The sequence below is a fragment of the Penicillium riverlandense genome, assembly GCF_028828495.1.
Source record: "Penicillium riverlandense strain IBT 135883 chromosome Unknown utg000001l_segment0_segment0, whole genome shotgun sequence".
In the NCBI taxonomy this organism is placed as follows: Eukaryota; Fungi; Ascomycota; class Eurotiomycetes; order Eurotiales; family Aspergillaceae; genus Penicillium; species Penicillium riverlandense.
The window spans coordinates 1,313,519-1,334,747 of record NW_026643194.1 but is presented as its reverse complement, the minus strand read 5'-3'; the positions used below and the strand labels follow the sequence as shown (position 1 = coordinate 1,334,747).

Below are 21,229 nucleotides of genomic sequence, written 5' to 3'. Positions count from 1 at the left end.
AGGAAAAGGCACGATCCGAGAGTAAAAAGTGCCCCTAAACGGGCGTGTCGAACGCGGTTTAGCGTGCTTTGATCGTTGCCTGTTTGGGACTGGGTCGTGAGTGTATTCCCCTGAACAGTGAGAAGTACGAAGCGATGCGTAACTACTACTGGATAACATAGTTAGAAGATCGGGAAATATAATGTGATTGTCTTCGAGCAGTGTTTGTGATTATCTACAATCGGCGAACCCCTGATCCACATACACCAAAGAAACAAAAAAGAATGCTTTTGTATAACCGCTCTGTACAAAATAAATGCGGAACTAACTAGATCTTCGCCAGCAACAGCTTGGCACCACTGCTGGTCGGCCCGGACTTCTTCTTGCCATCCTTGCTAGGTGCCGAGGCCTGCTCCAACGCCTTCTTGTTCTTCTTCAGCGTCTTGAGCAGCTCGTCCTTCTTCGCAAACTCCTCTGACTCGGCCAGCGCCACAATGACAAATGGGTTCGACTCCGTGGCCCAGTCCATGATCTCGCCGCGGATCTGCTCATACAGGAGGTCGTGGAAGTTCAGCGGAGGCTGCACCTTCTCGACGACCTTCTCGGCGCTGTTGAACCGTCCGCCCTGGACAAGCGACTTGAGCAGCCGCCCGACGGACGCGGAGTCCTTAGTTTCGGACTGGGATTTGGCCGCCTCGGCCACGGCGGAGAGCGCGGCAGTCTTGTCGCCGTCCGCTTCGAAGAGGACCTCTGCGATGAACTGACACCCGAAGCTGGTCGTCAGCAGCGAGTCGGCACGGGCAGCAATCAGCTCCAACAAGGTTGGGGATGCCGCTTTGACCAGTTCCTGGCGTCGAACAGCCGCGTCTTTCTTCGAAGTTTCTTTGCGGATCTCGCGCACCTCGTTCAGCACCGCCTGGTCGATTTCAGGGAGAAGCCACTTGACTCGGTCGCCGGCGAACGGATATAACACGGGAACGCGCGCGGTCAGGTCATTCACCTGCAAGAGGAGTTCTTCGTTTCGTGCCTCGGCCGCATCGCTCTGGTTCAGGAGCTCGGAAAAAATTGACTTGGCGCTCAACTTGGTGTCATCAATCACCTCGTATGCTGCCAGGAGAACCAAGTGACCGTGTAGATCGCCGGCCATGGCTTTGACAGTGTCTCGGTAGAACCGCAGAAGCAGCTTACGATCCTTGGCGCTGGAATATGCCAGAGTCAGACACATCAGACGCGAGCCAGACTGGGTGAAGGCCAGATTCTTGACCAAATCACCTTCCTCGTCGCCCTTGAGCAGCTCAATAAACTCGTTGGCCTCGTTGCTGCCGGGCTTGGTGCAGAGGAAATATTGCAACATGGCGTCGTGCAGCATGGTGAAACCGGTGGTCTTCTTCTGCACGAGCTGGTTGATGAGCTCGTGCAGGAAGTGCATGATGGGCGACCGCTTCTCCGGATGGGCTTCCAGAATCTTGGCCAGGTCGGCTGAGGTCTCCTTGTCATCCTGGAAGATCACAAACTCCGGACCGTACCACTCACGCAGAAGTCTGTCCTTCTGCGTCTTTGTCGCGACCGTGCGGTAGATGTCGTCGAGGATCCACGAGCCCTCGGGATGCCGAATCAGCCGCTTGACATGGCCATAGAATTCTGGAATGATCAGATCGCGGATCTCCGTGTCCCCATGCACGATCAACTTTCCGACCAGGAACTTGGCGTAGCGGCTTTGTGCCAGCTCTTTGTAATTTCCTTTCAGTTCATGCGCGATCTGCTTCCGTTGCTCGGCATTGGCGTATTTCAGGGCTGTCTGGATGACACGCACGGAGTCGTGCTTGAACACAAAGTCCCGGACCCGGTCAGTGATGATCTCGAACAGTTCCTTGACGAGCTTCTTCCTCTCCTCGAGCGGAACGTGGGACTTGCGGCGCAGACGCTCCCACAGCTTCTTAGAGCGCGCGACGATATCGGCGTTGGGTTTAGCGGCTTTGCGTTCCTGCTGGAGAGCTTTTTGTTTGGCGTGTGATTCGCGGGAGTTATTGTCTAAACGAGAGAGACGTGGTCAGTCATCATATCACCGAATATAAAGAAGCGTTACACACTATTTGACGCATTTTCGTCTTTCTCCTGCTTTCCGTCCTTCGTGGCCGACTTGGTAGACTTGGATTTCCCCTTGGCGCCTTTGTCCTCGTCGATCTCCTCGCTATCGGGCTCGTCATCGTCGCTCACATCATCCATGTCGACGTCGCCATCTGGCAGGGTATCCAGGGCATCGAGATCATCGTCTCCAGAGTCCGACAGATCGTCGAGATCAAAGTCGTCCTCGTCCTCGGGCTCTTCCTGCTGGACCTTCTTCTTCGAGTGTTTCTTCTTGTCGTCACTTCCAGGCTTTGCATCCTTCTTCCCTGTCTTTTTCACGGGCGCAGCCTGCTTCGATTTCTTGGTCGAGTCGGAACCCTGCTTGGTCTTGGTGCGCTTTCCATTGCGCTCCTCACTGTTAGCGACGCGGCGCTTGACTCCGACCATGGTTGCTGGTTATTTCAGCGACGCTGGTCTTGTCACAATGGGTAGAATCTGGAGAATTGTGGTTTGAGATTCTCGGAGAGACAGGTGATCCTCGGCTGGGAAATTTTTGGGCGGCGGAAGTTTTTTTTTGTCGTGTTTGCACTGTTTGCACTTGATAAGGACCGGCCAGGATGGAAGCATTATTCGGGTACACATGGAGAAGCTACTAGGGAAATAATATATAGTCGTCTGCACATAATTAGGTTTTAGTACAATTGAGTTACATTAGATGTAGCTGTCCCTAATTGGAAGGACCAGGGAGTGCCAGAGTGCATGTTCGGCGATATATATAATTGTAGGCCGTGATCGATGCGCCTACTATTATCTGCTTTGAGGGTGTATCTTCCAATAAGTAGAGATTGTGATTATTCGCCAAGGAAGAAATATACAAAAATGCAGAAAGAGAGAGACCCCAACTGTCTCTTATCCCAACTAGATTATCCAAATCAACAGATGTCGCCCAAGTTCATTACATGTCCAACCATAACGCCGCTAGAAAGAACCCCATATATATCATAGTATACCCAAGAAAGCAGAGTCCTATTCGCCACCCACAGGGTTGGAAGTAGGGGCCGGGGTGTTCATGGGGTTGAGTTCAGAACCGCCAGCACTCTGACCGCGCTTCCTGCCTGGAATGTGGAAGCCAAATGTGGACGTGGGCTTGGCGCCTCCCGATTGCTGTGTTTCGCCCGAGGAGTCACCAAAGCGAGCAAAGATTCCTTTCTTCTTGGGCTTGGCTTCGTCATTGAGCCCGACATCCTCGAAGTCATCCTCTTGCTTGGGGGTGGTCTTGCGCATGTTGTTTGGCTGCGCCGTGGGCGATGCGATTCGGAAAACTCGGGAATCCAGTGAGGTGCGAGAGGCGTCAGGATGGATCACGGGGGACCGGGCGGAGATATCCTACATGGATCGGACTGTTAATTGGCGAACGATTTGCGGTCAATGGCAGCGACATACAAATGATCGGCGGTAGGAGTCGAAGGACTCGCGGGAGATGGAAAAAGGCTCATTCTCGTCGACGAGATCGCGGTGATTGTTGGCCGATCGAGCAGATGGATATCTGCGCCAGAAACTTGATCGTTCCGGGGGAGACGGCTGGGCTCGCCGTTAGAGGGGGATGTCCATACTCCAATGCGGGGGGAGGCATCGTCCCTACCGGAAGATAAACTCCACTGTCGTTGATGACTGTTGACACAAAAACCATCAGTGTGCATCTTTTTGTTCCAGATTGTCGAGTACGTACCACCCAATTTATACTCTGTGGGCTCACGCTCTTGGCTTCGGCGGCAATTCACGGGAGCGGGGCGTTGTTGGGTTTGTGAGTTTGGCGTGAGGTGGTTATCGATGACCTCGGTCTCCCCGGGTTGGGATTTCCGATTGAGGAAGTTGCGAAAGGGCGGCATGGTGGAATTATAGAGGAAGAAGAAGAACAAAGAGAGAGAGAGACGGAAAGAGTGTGGAGAGGGAGACAGCACATGATCCTACGTCATCCATGGTTCCCTCTTCCGATCAAGTCCCTGAAACCAACCAAAAGGACCAATCGGAAACACCCCGAGCAGAATAATGTATGAGTTGTGCCGATGGTTGTGCCACCCTGAGTTATACTTACCTAGTGTAGGTATCGGGGTATAGGAAAGAAAGGAAGGAACCCCCAGTGCCACCTGCCTGCCATCCACAGTCATGGCCCTTGTTCCTCTTGCCTCGCTCGTCTCTCGTCCACCCTTCCCTGGTCTCCAAAGACCGCAACACCCGTCATTCCCCAGACCTGATACCTGACACCCATCTGCAACTGCGATTGCCTTGCCCTGTTGAATACCCCCACGGAGGCGCTGTGGCCTCACTAGACTCCCGGGGTCACACAGGTCATCATGGCTTTCTGGCTGAGCTGGGCACTGTGGCAGAAGTTGAGCTTTGTAAGACCGGCCGATAATATGACAGAATTCGTGCTGACAGTCTACTTCAACAGGTGTTGGGGACCTTGATTGTACGAGAACACCCCCCATGACCTTTCCAGAGACTGACAGCCGTAACAGATCATCACGCTCTTCGCTGGTTTCTGTGTCCTGGCCTACAACCGATGGAATCTACGCCGACACGCTGCAGCCGAGGCCCACGTAAAGGAGCACGTACTGCTGCTTCCCATGCTTCACAAAGATGAAGTCCCGTTCGGGGCCAGAGCACTGGAGAGTGGCATGCAAACCGAGGGGATCTGGATTTCGAACCCCAACACCCCTGTCCCGAGCCCATACATGTCGGGAACACCCGTTGGCAGCCTGCCATCGAGCCCAGCATTGAAGCCATCCACCATTCAACCCGTGAGTCCAGGGCTTGAGGCTCTGATCAACAGTCCGATGGTGACTCCATTGTCCGGGCCGTCCATCTCGACAAGTCGCATCAGTTCTGAGCTGGAACTCCCGCCCACTTACACGAGCCAGCCTCAATTGCGAGGCGCGGTCCATAACCGCGACGGCATTTACGGCAACCAGCCATTCGTGGACAATGCCCCTCAGCCGCAGCACGGCGTCTTGAGAGGCCGCGAGAAGCGTGCCAGCTTCCACGCACGCATATTCGGACAAAGCCGCACTCCCATCGTCCCAAACACGAGAGAGACTATTCTCGATATCCCGAACGATTCTGACTTGAGCTCAGGTATGGTTAGCGCTGGTGCACACCTTCCCACTCAGCATCACCGAGCCTCCCGGATGAAGCGTATGTCACAGATGTCTCTAGTACCCGCAATTGGAAACTGAGCTCATATCGCAGGCCTTCGTCGACGATCATCCGAGGAGTTCAGGCGCAGGATGAGCCAGATCTTCAACGAGAACATCCACATGAATACGCCGGGGCCCCTGCCAATCCACGACCCGATGGTGCCGCAAGACAACAGATCGAGCATGCGAAAGTCGATTTTAGGACCATTTCGGTCGTGAAGTCCGATTGGGTGGAGGGTTGGTTGCAGCCAAAAATGGATGGATGACTTTCAGACGAACTACACAATGTCACTGCTTTCTTGACTGATGCACGATGTCAATTGCAGGGAAATGCGCTAACTGGGGGAGCCACTTTGCATAGGAATCTATGTTTTAGCAAAAGGACGGCAGGATGAATATATGTATTACACCGGTTCAATTGAACCTTCGCATCAGGCCCAACAAACATGACACCGTTATGCAATACTTCATTCCAACTCTCTCTACCCACGACAACCGACTATAATACACCCTTTTGACGTGGAAGGTGACTCGGTCGATTGGGAAGGTAAACCGGGCTCAAGAATATTGCTAACAAGGACCCCTCGAAACAATAAGTTGACCACTATACCACCAGTGCTCTTCTATAAACACGACTTCTATTCCACCCGCTGCTTAAAATAATAAAATAAAAAATATTGAAGAGTTTCCGATGCGGGGAATTGAACCCCGGGCTACCGTGTGAGAGACGGTGATGTTACCACTACACCACATCGGATGGTACTTGAACAATTGGAAAAAATTAGGCCTCATCAATCAGTTTCGGTTTACCTCCACTAATTACCCGTAGTAGTAACACAGTCTCGCGGAGGTACCCTCATAATAAGGTGCCATAGTGACAGTGTCCTTGAGAAAACGCTGTGTGGGGAATTTACTTGAACGATAATATTGTCTCGCTATTTAATAGTTAATTATTCATGACAGACGAAGTTGTTGACGGGTCTCATACAAGATGACATAGTGAATGCTTGATTCACGAACCCAGTCTCCGAGCAGTTTAGACACGTAAGACATCGAACCAGTAATAAAACTACCTAGTAGCTTACCGGATACCGCTATCCCCCACTATGATGGCCGCGGCTGCCTGAAGAGCCCGGCACGTGATCTCGCGACTGGCTCGACGAGCCTCGACGCGTCTCTTGTTGACGGACAACCATCACTGCGACAACCCACATCCAACCACCATGACCGCCGAGGAACTCCAACCCGAGTACGATGAGAATGGCGGTACGGGCCCTGGTGCGCCCATGCCCCTCTCTGCGCTGGAGGTGAGTGAGCCTCGCCGGTCTACCGTCTACATACTCATCTGTACCAGGGCCTTGCGGGACTGACCGCCCGGGATATCAAGCTGTTTGTGGATGAGGGATTTCGGACGGTTGAGGCGATTGCATACACGTACGTATTCTGGGATTCATCGATTGTCCTACGCCTACAAGATTGGGAATGACTGACAAGCCCGGCGCTTGACCAGACCAAAACGTGTGTTGGAGCAGATCAAGGGGATATCAGAGCAAAAGGCAACCAAGGTTTTGGTGGAGGGTGAGTTTACCTGCAGCTATGGAAGACGACCGGACGCTGACCCGCACAGCGGCGAAACTGGTCCCCATGGGCTTCACGACGGCCACGGAAATGCACGCTCGACGAAGCGAGCTCATCTCCATCACGACGGGTTCCAAGCAACTGGACACGCTCCTTGGAGGAGGCATTGAGACAGGCTCAATCACAGAGCTATTCGGTGAATTCAGAACCGGCAAGAGTCAGATCTGTCATACGCTCGCGGTGACGTGTCAGTTGCCCTTTGACATGGGTGGCGGCGAGGGCAAGTGTCTCTACATCGACACCGAAGGAACCTTCCGACCGGTACGGCTGCTCGCCGTCGCGCAGCGGTTCGGACTCGTCGGCGAGGAGGTTCTGGACAATGTGGCCTATGCGCGGGCGTACAACTCCGACCACCAGCTGCAACTGCTGAACCAAGCCTCCCAGATGATGTGTGAGACCCGATTCTCGCTCCTGATCGTCGACTCGGCGACCTCGTTGTACCGCACCGACTTCAATGGCCGTGGCGAGCTCAACTCGCGGCAGACCCATCTGGCCAAGTTCCTACGCACGCTGCAGCGCCTCGCGGACGAATTCGGCATTGCTGTCGTGATCACGAACCAGGTGGTTGCCCAGGTCGATGGCGGGCCGAGTGCCATGTACAACCCGGACCCGAAGAAGCCCATTGGCGGCAATATCATTGCTCACGCCAGCACCACCCGACTCAGCCTGAAAAAAGGCCGCGGTGAGACTCGAGTTTGCAAGATCTATGATAGCCCATGTCTTCCCGAGAGTGATTGTTTGTTTGCCATCAACGAGGATGGCATTGGGGACCCTAGCCCCAAGGACTTGGAGAAAGATTAGGTCGGGTTAACTACTACCTCTGATTACGATGTTAGTGACTTGATGAGTTTGTTTGTTGCCCGCATGATTATTTGTATTATTCAGACATTTTGCTAGGAGTATCTGGTAGTGAGGTGTAAGAAATAACCACATTATTCGATAACATATATACTCCTATAGTACATCTGTGTTCAACCCTAACGAACGTCTGCGGGAAGGCGGAAGGCAGGCGCGCCAAGACTCTGTTTTGCAAGAGCTTCTTCACTGGACTCTTCCAGCTTCCGCCCTTCCAACTTCCCTCCCCCCAACCACAACAAAAACAACCACACAAGCCATGGACTGCTGAGCCCTGCCCTCTGCGACCATGGCCAAAATCTACAAGGACACGCGCGTCGATCTTCGACCATACGCGCCGTCCACTGCCGTCCACATCCAGATCCCGACTGACAGCGCACCCCGTCGCCCGCGGTTCTCGATCTCATCCACCCCCGACCACGAACCTCCCGTCGCCAAGGATGAAGACGAATTCGCCCGCCGGTACCTCGCGACCCAGGGTGATGTCTACTTTCGCAAGCGCAAGGTCTACCCGAGGACGTTCCTGTGGCGGGTCATCAATGACAACAGGGTGTTGGAGATCCAGTGCGCGGACCTGACCAAGTCTGCGACGGAACACAGCGAGTACAATGTCACGTTGCGACTGGACTTCCAGGAGCCAATCATTCCGTCGGGAGTCGCGTTCGCAGACCTTGAAGACCATGAGATCCTCCATGTTTTCGTGATCACGTCCTCCAAGCAACTGCACACCCTGTCGCTTCGTCCCGAATTTTTCCGTCGCATAGGCGCAATTGATGAGAATGTCACTGACTGGTGCAAGTCTTGTGTTCCGGCGCCTTTGGCATTCTCGTATCCTCATCGGCTCTACGCCAGCAGCCCGTTGGAACTGTTCATTTCACTTGAGAATGGTGCGCTGCTTCGCCTCACCAGGAGGGCTGGTGATGACGGTAAGTGCCTTTTACACGACAAATATGGTTCCTTATACTGATTTCACTCTTTTAATCAACAGGTTCTCATTGGTCCCCTCTCACCTTCGATGAGAGGACCTGGGGTGCATCGATCCGTGGCCTTGTCAAATGGAATTCACAGGCCTCGATCAAACACAACGGACGCAGCCTTGACCCGAACGTCGCAAACGCTATTGCTACGACATCAGACGAGACCTATGTCTTCGCCGTTTGCCTGAACCACACCCTGAAGATATGGAATCTCGCAACGAACAAACTGGCCGCAACGAAGGATCTTCTCGGCCGCCCAATTCAGGACCCGGAAACGGTTCTGTACACCTTGAATCCCGCCGACTCATCATTCATACGTGTGTTCAACGCAGAGAGAGCAATGGATGGAAACGATCGCTTTTACATCGTCACATATTCACCATTCGAGGACGGACGCTTCAAGTTCTGGGCGGCCAAGGGAGGCTTGACATCTGACCTGGTCATTGAAGAACTGTTTGCCGACGCTGTTTTCCGGCCCGTCGACCCAGATGATACAGGGAATATGTTCTGGAGCGTTGCCGATTTCCAGGTCAAGCCCATGGAAGAAGGGAAAGGCATGGAGTTATGGGTGCTTTGGAGAAACCACGGCCTCTACCAACTGTACACTCTTCACTTCGATCTTCAGACCTTGGTGTCAGACTGGTCTACGAATTGGGTGTCAACAACCTTTGAGACCCATCGACAAGAACCCCTGCCTGCGCCTGCCCTCGATGATGTCGGCGACCCCACGGAAAAGTGGCTGGACTACATTCTCAAGCCGAACAGATACTCGCCTGAAGTGCTTGAAACCGCTCTAGCCGTTTACCAAGAGGCTCTCAAACCCTTGTCATCGTCCACATCGGGAGTCATCAAGAAGAGCGGCCCATTGCCTGAACGGCTTTGCTCTACGGTAGCAGCTACGGTCTCTCTGCGTAAATATGCGGAAGATGAAATGGATTACACCAGATACCGAGTCGATACTGATGCCAAGTGGCGCCAGTTCTGGCAGGTCGCCGACGATCTCAACAAGAGAAGATTCGAGCCGGTTTCCCTCGCTTATGACTCGTACTTTGAGATGCCATGGATGCTTCTCTCAGATGCCTGTGCGGTTATTCGGGAATGCAGCACTGCTGAATTGCTTCTTCACAATGAAGGAGCGGATATACGCGAGGAAGCACCGAAGATCATGGACCGGTGGAGACACCGCAATCTTTCATCTGAGCTTGGAAACCTCTTTGAAGAAGCCTCATCGTTGATGAGAGTCGCATCCGATTTCCACAAGAAGTTTTCAACCGAGCTAGACGCTGCGTGCCGGGCTGCTCTCGATGCCGAGATCTTTTCAGAACCGTCATCATCAATCACAGACCGTATGGATCTGTTCCGGGAGCGTGCCGAGATTTCCGACCAGATCTCCAACAAGACCTTTGATAGTTTAGTCAGTGATTTGAACGACTCACTGGAGGATGCGTACAACTTGCCCGGCGATGTCTTTGACGCCGTCATCGACACGCTCCCGCTCGGTTTCCACGGCAAAGACTCGGAGCTTATCTCGACTTATTTCGGTGCCCGCATGGCTGTCAGTGGTGCCCAGGAAACGATTTTCCAAACTCGTCAAGTTCTTTTCGACTTGCTGATCTTGGTGACCTTCGTGGATGGAGAGATCGAACAAGGGAGCGATTCTACTTTCGATGCAGCCGGTCTTTTTTCTACACTCATTGGCCTGCTCCGTGAATATGAAATGATGTCTTGGCTGAGCTCGAAAGTCCGGAAATGCCCAGATCGCATCGCAACGGATGCCTCCGCGCCCATATTCTCGTTGAAGGACACCAGCACAAAGACCAAAAACCAACGGACAGCGACTATTCTGGAAGATCTTTTTGTCACGGACATCAAGCCACGTCAACTTTTTGGTATCCCGCAAAGCTATGCCTTGACTATGGGGATCCGGGATGTCCTGTCTTGGGTTACTCGACAAGGCGAGGTGACCTACCCCAACGCGCTGGCCTACATTCAGTGTGACCTTATCGCGAGAAATGACATTGACCTTGCCTGGGATTTCCTCCGCTTCCAAGCAAGCACTTCCTGGGCGACCTATGTTAAGGGCCGCTTACATGTGGCTGTGTCAGAATTCGATACTGCCGCCATCTACTTCCGAAAGGCAGCATATCTTCTATGTAACTCTTCCATCGCTTTACTGTGTATATTAAATCGCTGACCCTCTTACAGCCTGCGGCAAACCACTTGGTAACCTCCATGAGATGTCGTCAACACTCCTCGACCTTGTTTCCGTGAATTGTTTCCACAACGGAATTCCGAAATACTACCAGCACATCCTGTCAATATTTGAACAAGTGCGCTCTTTCTCGCATGTCGCAGATTTTGCCAGCCTGGCCCTGCAAGCGCTCGACTCCGAATCGTGGTCAGAGCAAGATCCGGAATACACAAGCATGCGAACGGATCTGCTTTCGCGCCTGTTCCATGCCTCTTTGAAAACTTGTCAATTTGATCAAGCCTATTCCGCTCTGGCCCGATACCAAGACCTTGCACTGCAGAAGTCTGCGCTCGGCTCGCTCATCAGCAATATTCTGGCTGTCTCCGGTCCCGGTTCTGCCGGGATTAAGCAAATACTCCGCTTCCCTACCTCGCTCGTGCCCAACATCGCCTCTCACGTCGACGAGATCCTCGTCTCCCTCACTCGCAAACAGACCTTGTTTGTGTCTTGGTTGGATACCGATAATAACTGGGCCGACAGTGCACCGGACTACCACCGCATCCTGCAGGCATATCGCATCGCTCGCAGCGACTACCGTGGCGCCGCCGAAATCGCCTACCGCAACGTCCAACGTCTCCGCCAAACCCGCGACACTCCATCCTCAGCCGTTGCCCGTAAGGGCAAAAAAGAAATCGACGAGTCCGCTCGCCCGCCCGTCGAAGAAGACGATGCAGAAAGCAAAGAGATTCGCCATGAGCTTCTTTCGCTGATCAATCTCTTGGCCAGCGTCGACAAGAGCGAAGCCTACATCCTCGTCGAGACCGGGCTCTCAGCTTCCTCCTTGCCAGGTACGACCTCCAGTGCAGCTACATCCCCCGAACGGCGTCGTAGCATGCAAGCAGACGACGATGGGAACGTCTTCATGGACGACGTCGACGTGCGCTCCCCATCGCCGTCGGCGGCTAGACGCCGATCTTCAAGCGCTGCATCCTTCCCCAACGGCGGCCGCAGAGACAGCAGATCCTCAACAGGCGGCGGCAGCAGAGCAGGAGGACGTGGCGGCGTGACTTTCAAGACCCCTCCTTCGAATAAACCGCCCCAGCGGCGTGTCATCATCACCCTCGAACACCTGCGTCGCGAGTACCAGTCCGAACTGGACCGTGTGAGTCGCATCGAACGCGGTGATTGGGAGTTTGGACTTCTCGGCGATGACGTTGAGGTCGATCATGATGAGACGATGGTTCTTTCATAGTTGATGGGTGAGGACAGAAAATTTGTATCCTACGTATTGCGTGGTCTAAGAGGCGTCGGCTCATCCACTACCTGGAAATTTTATTCACGGAAGTTGATATTGGAGAGGGGATTTGCAAAATTGCCTCATTTAGCTTTCTTTTTATTTTGACAGCTAGCTAGCTCTGGACTCTTGTATGAATCTGGTGCAAGATAGGATTTGGGTTAGTCGGAATTTCTCCATTGCTTTCTTGAGTTAAGTAGATAAACATAGTTGGAGGCTTTCGGGCCGGACTTACGGGACTGGCTGGCATTACGGCTCTGGGTTCATTTGAGTCGCCCTGTAGGTGTATTTTTATTCATAAAACAATAATTTAAAAGCAGATGCTAGCTAGTATTTGAGATTGACAGTCTTACAGTCTTCACTTGGGCTGATGAGTTTTACGTTGAACATTGAAACCGTGTCGCAAAATATATATCTAGCGAACACCAATGCATACATACCAGTCTACCAACAATTACAAATGCATACTTGGAAAAGCACATCGAAAACGATCATTGATTGATAGTCAAGCCATGTTCTTGATTACCGTTACATAAAAAAGGGAGCAGGTGAGTGGGTATGCGAATACCAACCGCAGTGGGACTCGATTATAGACAATTGATCGCAAAACGGGCCGCACTACCTTAAGGGCCAGTCATCACTCAATCAAGAGCAGAATCAAAATTCGCAACAAAAACCAAGAGACTCAAGGGGTGTGAGACTCGGAATTAAAAACCAAAATGACAACAACGCCGGACAACCAACAGTGTATGTTGATGCTGATATGTACCATTCAGGAACGAATCGCAAGAAATAAAAAGAAAAAGGCACAATAACCTCGCCAATTTCGTTTCGATCAATCTGTGCAGGCAACGAACGACAAAACAACAATTCATTAGTCCGTATCCTCGGAGACTACCGAGCTGGCATATAGCCTGCTGAAGTGAGACTTGGGATCGGAGAGCAGGGCGAAGGGCTCGCCGGTCTCGACGACGTGGCCCGCATCCAGCACGACGATCCGGTCGTAGTCCAGGATTGTGTCGAGCTTGTGCGCAACGGCGATGATGGTGCGGGTGCAGAACTTCTCGCGGATGACGCGTTGCATGATCTCGTCTGTTTTGGTGTCGACGCTGTTTTAGGAAAAACGCGGGATTTAGTCCTCTGATGCAAGGGATGAAGGGGGGAGACAGATCTGCACACGCGGATTTTCATTTCCAGCCGCATGATGCAGGGGGTGCCAGAAACGACGTATGGGATGACAAAAAGGAGAAGGGAAAAAAGACTCACTTGCTGGTCGCTTCGTCGAGGATGACGATGTTGCCCGGGCGAAGGAGGGCACGCGCCAGACAGAAGAGCTGTCTCTGGCCGTGCGAGAGGTGCAGCTCGTCGATGTCTGTGTCCAGGTCCCCCTTTTCTTGGATCGCAGGTAGCAGGTGCACGCTTCGGAGCGCGCCTAGGATGTCTTGGTCCGACTGCGTCCCGGCTGGGTCGGCATTCCGGCGTACGCTACCCTGGATCAGGAGCGAGTCTTGTGAGACTCCGTTGATGTGCGATCGGATCTCCTGCCGGGGAACCCGAGTCAGATCCACGCCGTCCACGGTGATTGTGCCGCTGGTTAGCTCGATCATCCGGAAGATGCTCATGATCATCGACGTTTTGCCGCTGTCAAACCCGGGTTAGATATTGTATTTTTGTAGTCTTCTGCGTAGATAGCTTACCTTCCCGTTCGTCCACAAATGCCAATCTTCTCGCCCGGATTGATGGTGAGCGAGACATCATTAAGGACTGGCTCCTCCGGTCTGGATGATGATGTTGTCAGTGATCAAGTCTGCTATGAGGAAAATAGAAAACATACCTGTACGCTGCCGAAACTGAACTGAAGGTTACTGCGCCCGTCGACGGCCAGTTGGGTGGCACATCACCGTCTTCACCAGGCTGGTCCTCCGGCTTGATATTGGTCGTGAAGTGCTTGATGCGCTGGATGGAGCCAATATGCGTCTCCAGATTTGTCCAGAAGGTCACCAGGAGCTTGATACTCTGACTGAACATGATGACGTTCAGGAGGGCAACACCAACGTAGCCCATACTCAACGACCCACGTAGGGTTACGACCAACACGATCAAGAGAACGGCAATTCCGGCCACTACCAAGTCCAGCGACAGAGTGAGCCACCGCTGGATGGCAAACATGAAGTAGAATGGCCGTTGCGAGTAGTCCAGTAGCTCAATGTTTTTCCTTTCCATAGCATATTGCCAGCCAAAGGCCCGCAGAGTAACAAGGCCCTGGAGACAGTCGGTGAAATGGGAGTAGAGAGGTGCCTTGGCCTCGAGATCCAGTAGACGAAGCTGTCGCGACGTACGCAGATACAGTTTTTGGACAAAGAACAGGATACCAAGCACGATTGGGAAAGATATGGCCGCGTATTTCGAGGAGACTCCAATCAGGGCCATCTGCGCAAGGCAAAGGAAGAATGTTGCCACAGTGTTGATAGCCGCAATGGGGAGCTCCATATCGATGAGCTGCAAGTCTTGACTGAACCGGTTGAGGATTGCACCGGTGTCGGTCATCGAGAAGAATACCATCGGGGCGCGGAGGACGGTGTTCAACAGCTTGCGGTGGAAGTTCTCCCCGGACTTGGGGACCATATGGATCACCATCTCCCAGCAGCCAGCAATGAGAGCCAGCATGGCGACACAGCCGAGCATCACGTAGATTCCCAGGTAATAGCCGATATGCTGCTTTGGCTCCAACGTATCGGACCGTGACCACCATTTCAACCAGATGCTGGGAAAAGAGATGCAGAACACAAATACGGCCATAGCCACCATGAAAACAATGGTAGGGAACCATCCGATGGCGTTGATGTAGTACATGTAGATCGAAATGTCACCGCCAGTGTTGCGGACTTCCTTGGGGGGTCTCTTCGCCATTGCCTCTTTCACCCTTTGAACAGAGTCAATGCTGGTGCGACTGGGAGGCTCTGAAAACCTGTTCTTGTATTCCCAGTCGGCTGCACCAAGCCCAAAGCTCGACACATACCCGCCGGTCTTGTTCAGTGCGCTGTAGCTTCCCTGTTCAATAATGCGGCCTGCCTTGTCGAGGACCACGATGTGGTCAGAGAAAGGAAGACGCTTGACTGTAGATAGATTAGCTAAATGTCGAGTCGGTCTCAATAAATACTCACCGGATGATGAGGCGACGATGATAGATGTGCCAATTTCCCTTAGCAGTCCATAGTGACCGAACAGGCTATGGAAGAGGTGATTCTCCGTGGTGGCGTCGAGGCCGCTCAATGCGTCGTCTAGAAGGATAATCTTTCTTCGGGCATACACGGCCCGGGCAAGCGCCTAGAAGTTCGTGTCAGTCAAGCCTTTCAGAGTGGCCTTCAAGGAAACATACAATACGTTGGCTCTGTCCTCCACTGAGGGCAATGCCTTTGCTTCCAATCACAGAGTTATCACCACGGGGAAGCTGTGTGAGATCCTCTTCCAAAGCGCAAGCATGGACCACCGATGCATACCACCTTTCGTCAAAAGGCGACATGGCCACAATGCTATCTTTCACGGTGCCGTTCATGTGCCATGGGGTCTGATCACAGAATGCGACGCTTTTTGAGGACAATTCAATTTTGCCCTCTGAGCAAGGGATTTCACCCAGAAGAGCCTTGAGCAAGGTCGACTTACCGCACCCGGAGGGGCCGATAAGCATAGTAAAGCTGCCTCGGGGAACGGTAACTGTGATGTCTTTGAGAACTGGCTCCTTATCTGCATCCCATCCAAATGTTCCATTTTGGACCATGACCGCATTAGTGAGGGTCGTTGTTGATCCGCGCTTCTTGAGCGACTCCAGAGACTCGGTGGTGCTGGAAGTCAATGTCAAATCCCCAGACCGAGAAATTAATTTGGCGTCACCCATATCATCCAGAAACAAAGTTTGAGAGGGACTGCGTCGGTGATCAGAGTGGTTTTCCTTGTCCAAGAATTGTTGGATTCGAGTAAATGACCCCGTCGACCCAAAAAAGGACATCAGGGCCATGACCAAGGTTAACAGAGGATCAGACAGAAGCGAGAACAAAGACAGCGAGGTATACACCTTGGTGTAGGTCAAGCTGTTGGGGGATATGGCGACATAAACCCCAAATGTGAAGATCGGGGCGAAGATGCGCGTCAACCAGGCTGTGAATGTTAACACTAGACACCTTACTGCTTGGAGTAAGTCGACTTACCAAAAGCCATGTTGTATACCAGTAGAGTTCGGAACTTCTTCGAGATGTTCAACTCGTCGATCCTCAGGCCGTGAACAAGGTTCATGAAAGAAGTTTGCAGACCCAGCATCTTAACGCCTTTGATTGATCCAAGCATGCCGGAGGTGGATGATATCCGTCGCTCGATGGCCTCGAGCCACTTGGCTTGCCGCGACACGACAAATGACATCCCAATCAATGAACCAACTAAGGCGACTATAATGAAAACCATCAGCCAATATTCTCTTTGAATTTAGTTACTGTCAGGTTCTGCTTACCAAGTGCTACGCACACTGGAACGGCGCACGAAATACCGAGTTGTCGCTCCAGAAGGAAGATGGCCAGCGCAATCTCACACGAGTTGGCCCAGATTTCATGCATCGTCTGCCAGCCTTGCGTGATCCGCTCGACATCGGCGCTCATCAGAGTCAAAGAATTCTCCGGATCGGCCTCGGTCATGTTGAGGCTGCTTGCTTTCTTATACAGCATCGTGACCATGATACCGCGTACCATAGTAATGGCTCGGTAGGTTAGGTGCTGGTACTGGCCCATAGAGACCTGCGAAGAAAGGTTGTTACTTAAATCCCTTATACCAAGCCACGACATATCTAAAGACTTACCGCCAAGCCAACATAGACCAGGAAGTAGGCGCCAATTAAGCCATAACCGACATTGTTGGTGTAGCTGGTGATGGGCTCTTCGAAGAACTTGAGCGACCTGGTTAGCAGCAGCGGCTGGCAGAAGTTGAAAGCAACCACGCATGCTCTGGCCGGAACTGCCGCTAGTAGTGGACCCTTGGTAGCCTTGAAGGACTCCAATTGTAGCGAGTTCGGAGATTTTGTTTTCACTGGACAGTTCAAGAGTCAGTAATGTTTGGATTAAAACAATCAAATCACTTACAATTGCTCCATCTTTCCTCAAATTTAGCCAGGAGCCTCTCAGAACTCAATTCTTTGTCCAAAATATTCAAGTCCTCCACTGAAAGTATACTCGAGAAACCTTTCTTGAAGAGTGGGTTCAACCACCAGAAAAAGGCTCGGTTATAGAATCCTGCAGTTGCCTCAGGAGGGTAGCCCTTATACTCCGGCTTGAGGATGTCTCTCTTTTCAACAGCTTCAAGAACAAGCAAAAGTAATTTGACCCCCACAGCGATGGTTGTAACGATTGCAATAATCAGGTCGAATTGATCCCCGCGGCGAAGCCACAGGGTCCTGGCGTGTGCACCATCAAAAAGCAGGCTGCAGAATAGGTAGGTGTTTAATATAAAGGATGGTCGGACAGATCGCGTGTGTTCTGCATGGGATAGCAAACAAAGAGCCAACGCTCCGAAAGTCAAGACAGCATTAGCTGGAATGGATGTCATGGTCCTGTCGGCGGCGGGTAAGGACCATAGAACTGTCAGGGCAATCTGGAGACCTAGCAATCCCAGCCAGGCAGCCTGCCGAACCGAGGAAAAACAAGCATTAGACGAGAGATATTTGGACTGGAAGGTCGTATAATATGCCAACTTACCAGCTTAAGAAGAAGCAACAATGACCTCTCGACCTTGTGCCGTCTCTGGAACAGATGCCACAAACGGGATGGGACCACAATTAGGATTAACGATATGGGGAGAATCTCGAGGATGGTTTCCTCAAACAACAAAGAGAAATCAAACCCCCCGCGACAAACCCCGGCATCAATACGTAAAGTATTGTCCAGATCATGGCACGATGGCCAGAACAACGCGTTCAAAAAATCCATTACTTACTCTCTCAGAACCATCTGGGCGTGAAATGTGATGGTTAGTCAAGAGAGAGGAACGAGGTCGACGAAAGTTGCGAGGTGTCAGAGAGTAGGTGCAGAAGTTTTCATGGATTAGGGGGGAGCAAAAGAGCCTTTGGTCTAGATCAGATTCCTCTAAAGTGACCTTGTCTACTAGTACGTACGTATCCCTCGGTGCAGGAGCTTGCCCACTGCATCCAGGAGATGCACATCCTGAGCTCCTACCTGCCTGTCACTGGCTCCCTGCAACTAAGTGGACAAAAATACAGTGCCCGATGCTACCGTCTTACAATGCTGATACTAAAATGCGATGAGAACGGGACCCCGGACAAGCATGGCCGGATGTTTTGGCTGCAATGCTCGAAGCAAAACTCTCTTGCTGCTGTATGTTGTCCTTGTTATGACTCCACTTTATTTTCTTTTGTTTGTGCCTTTATTTTTTCTCCTTCTATTTTTTCTTTTCCCCCTTGGGGATGTGGGGGGAGATCGGACATGAGATGCGTCAATAGTGTAGATCGAGGTACATTTGGACCCCCTAGGGCAAAAGCCCTCAGCAGATCCGGCGGATCCAATGCCCCGACCAGCACGAGGGAGAATCGTGTCACCTTGCAGTAGCCCTTCTCCCTTCCGGCTATGGCCACGCTTTACCAGGGTAATAAAAACCTTCGTCGATGCGAGGGCGTACACTCCATCTGTATGATGGATGATCCTTGAGCTCTGCTGAGGGAAGCTCGCTGACGTCGGTTTGAGACACTTGTGCCCCCAGTGCTGAACTCTACTTGACCGCATGGTTTCTCCAAGCTGAAGTCAGACACTATGCTGCCCGAATTCACGGGTCTAGCTCGTAAGACTGAGTCCGACGATGCAAAATGTGTCGGGCGTTTCCTCATTCTTGGGAACGCCTGCACAGCTCCGGCTTTGCATAACTGGAACACGCCTGATTTGCAATTTTTCCGTGCAGAGTCGCATGGCAGACTTTACCCAATTTGCTTCTCCTCAATTGGCGTTCTTTGCTACTATTGGCACTCCCGCCTATCACTAAATACTAACTTTTGTCAAACACAGATGCAGTGGCATACAATCCATGCTGAACCTTTGGTGATCATTAAACCATCCGATTATGTGAGTGAACCAATCATTTGTGATCGGCCACGGAGGAATATTGCCTCGGATGACACTGTCGGAGAGAAGTTCAACCTGATTAATTTCAATTGAGACTGGTAGAATGTAATGCCGCATGTTCCAGGCTTGGGAGAGACCGTGGAGACCCAATCTGCATGATCGAGGTCTGTACCTACAGCCTGACGAATAGCCCTGGCCAAAGTGGCGCCTGCATGTCGACAAGGATTGTTCAGGTTGCGGTCGAGGGTGGTTGATGGCGCTTTTCTCACATTTACCTTGTGGAGACTCGGTATTCCAACATTTACATAATTTGCTCCAATGCACTGGACATGCATTATTCTCCAGGAGACCGGGAAACAGTAATACGTACACAGAGTATGATGTCCAATATAAGGATCGCCGCGAACCGGAAGTGACCTGTCAAAGCGGACGCCTTGTGGATCTTAACATGAACAAATGCCTTGTCAGGTTATTTTTGTTCCTCGTTGGCAGCCGCTAACGACGGCACGGACGCCAACCGGCGCAGTTCGCTAAATGATCTACCCCTTTTTGTGGCTCCCCGACAAGCCATCCGAGTGGCCGTGAGAACTTTAGTTCCTCGCCAAAAATACTTTCCCATAGTAAATGATCCGCCGCTATTCTCGGGGACACTCTTCCGATCAGATGGCGCCGCCGTCCTTGCTGCCGAACAGTTAGATGTGGCCCCGGTGCCCGACAAGCCTGAGCGACCCGCCAAACGGGTGACAATCAGTCGGTACAATCTTCCGGCCCAGGATTAGGACTAGCCCGAGATCGCGATGAGGCTGAAGTCGCAATTGTCACCTTACCATTGCTTCATCGACGCTCCAGAACGTCAGATTCAAGATTTCATAATCAACGTGTGGCGAAAGCGAGCAAGCAAAATAAAAGACCGGGAAAAAAAAGGCGACCACATGGACTGCGGCGCACAGCATTCTTCGTTGCGAACCATGTTTTTGGCGCGTGGAATGCTGGCTGCACGGCTGGATGCGAGAGTACAGTCAGTCCACTCTTAGGTGCAGTAGTCAGATTTGCGCCGAATCGGGAATAACAACATTGTATCTTGGACTCGAGACCGCCAACAATTACATATTATTATCCCTATTATTTATTTTGTTTTGTCCTCACGGCTGAGAGTAAGCAAGCACCGAGACCAGGGAATCGATTCTTCCAAGAAGGACAGGTCGGATCGACCCGCGCTCATCCCTCGACGCCCTTGCAGCATTGGATCTGCGTCAGCCATCACCGAATTAAAGCGCACTCCCAAGGTTTCTGTTTGTGCTACTTTCTCCAGAACTATTGACGGGAGGCGTCAATCGCATCCACTTTCACGGTCTAATTCTCCATTCCGCTCAATAATGGCTTGGCTTACTCAGGGTTTATTTCCGATGCTATATTTTCCGCGGTCGATGGAACTAATCTATGGACTGTTCGACTGTCGGAAAGGGATGGACCAGCGGGCTTTGTAATTATTCTCCACAAACTAGTCGGACAGAACGCAGAGTGCAGCACCGTCTCTCAGACAACAGCGCAATAATCTAGGGTATCCGAGACAAATGTAATCATAAGCCGCCTGAACGGGATCACCAGGGAGATCCTCATTGCATCGCCCTCGCAGCCGACTTGTCCACACTGTTAGTTCCTGAACGGTGCGGTGAATCATCCTCGGTTGGCAACCTTGCTGCTGCTCCAGGGCCCTGCATCCTGTGCAATCCGCAACCAGTCACTGCAACTGTCTCGAACAGCAGGTGGAGATGGAGTGCCATGTGTGCAGACTCAGTTTCACTCGGTGTAACAAACAGAAAAAAACCTCAGATCTCGTGAGATTCTCGAACATGGTGCATCCCCTGCTCCTCCATCTCATCCTGCTTAATGCAGCTGCTCTCCAACTGCCACCAGCATCA

At 52.0% G+C, this 21,229-nt stretch overlaps 7 protein-coding genes across 7 annotated transcripts; 4 read left to right on the top strand and 3 right to left on the bottom strand.

Annotated features, from left to right (window-relative positions):
- Positions 1-307: 307 nt before the first annotated feature.
- On the bottom strand, positions 308-2,493 carry N7474_000552 (uncharacterized protein; the record flags this gene model as incomplete). Its single annotated transcript, XM_057191967.1, has 2 exons — positions 308-2,010; positions 2,070-2,493. The coding sequence occupies 2 exons, from the start codon at positions 2,491-2,493 to the stop codon at positions 308-310; spliced, it is 2,127 nt and encodes a 708-aa protein (XP_057056920.1).
- A 579-nt stretch (positions 2,494-3,072) lies between these two features.
- On the bottom strand, positions 3,073-3,935 carry N7474_000551 (uncharacterized protein; the record flags this gene model as incomplete). The annotated part of the gene is made up of 4 exons (XM_057191966.1): positions 3,073-3,432; positions 3,490-3,627; positions 3,689-3,717; positions 3,776-3,935. The coding sequence occupies 4 exons, from the start codon at positions 3,933-3,935 to the stop codon at positions 3,073-3,075; spliced, it is 687 nt and encodes a 228-aa protein (XP_057056919.1).
- A 465-nt stretch (positions 3,936-4,400) lies between these two features.
- On the top strand, positions 4,401-5,462 carry N7474_000550 (uncharacterized protein; the record flags this gene model as incomplete). Its single annotated transcript, XM_057191965.1, has 4 exons — positions 4,401-4,445; positions 4,499-4,516; positions 4,566-5,241; positions 5,296-5,462. 4 exons carry the CDS (start codon positions 4,401-4,403, stop codon positions 5,460-5,462), a joined length of 906 nt encoding a protein of 301 aa, XP_057056918.1.
- Positions 5,463-6,466: 1,004 nt separating this feature from the next.
- On the top strand, positions 6,467-7,682 carry N7474_000549 (recombinase RAD51; the record flags this gene model as incomplete). The annotated part of the gene is made up of 4 exons (XM_057191964.1): positions 6,467-6,550; positions 6,598-6,677; positions 6,754-6,821; positions 6,871-7,682. The coding sequence occupies 4 exons, from the start codon at positions 6,467-6,469 to the stop codon at positions 7,680-7,682; spliced, it is 1,044 nt and encodes a 347-aa protein (XP_057056917.1).
- A 343-nt stretch (positions 7,683-8,025) lies between these two features.
- N7474_000548 (nucleoporin Nup120/160) lies at positions 8,026-12,156 on the top strand (the record flags this gene model as incomplete). Its single annotated transcript, XM_057191963.1, has 3 exons — positions 8,026-8,662; positions 8,725-10,866; positions 10,919-12,156. The coding sequence occupies 3 exons, from the start codon at positions 8,026-8,028 to the stop codon at positions 12,154-12,156; spliced, it is 4,017 nt and encodes a 1,338-aa protein (XP_057056916.1).
- A 916-nt stretch (positions 12,157-13,072) lies between these two features.
- abcB (uncharacterized protein) lies at positions 13,073-17,904 on the bottom strand (the record flags this gene model as incomplete). The annotated part of the gene is made up of 10 exons (XM_057191962.1): positions 13,073-13,307; positions 13,465-13,839; positions 13,896-13,976; positions 14,033-15,314; positions 15,363-15,525; positions 15,578-16,353; positions 16,404-16,637; positions 16,700-16,979; positions 17,042-17,268; positions 17,322-17,904. Coding segments are annotated over 10 exons (4,236 nt in total), but the record flags the coding sequence as incomplete, so codon positions are not given.
- Positions 17,905-19,001: 1,097 nt separating this feature from the next.
- Positions 19,002-20,086, top strand: N7474_000546 (uncharacterized protein; the record flags this gene model as incomplete). Its single annotated transcript, XM_057191961.1, has 2 exons — positions 19,002-19,029; positions 19,929-20,086. The coding sequence occupies 2 exons, from the start codon at positions 19,002-19,004 to the stop codon at positions 20,084-20,086; spliced, it is 186 nt and encodes a 61-aa protein (XP_057056914.1).
- Positions 20,087-21,229: the final 1,143 nt, after the last annotated feature.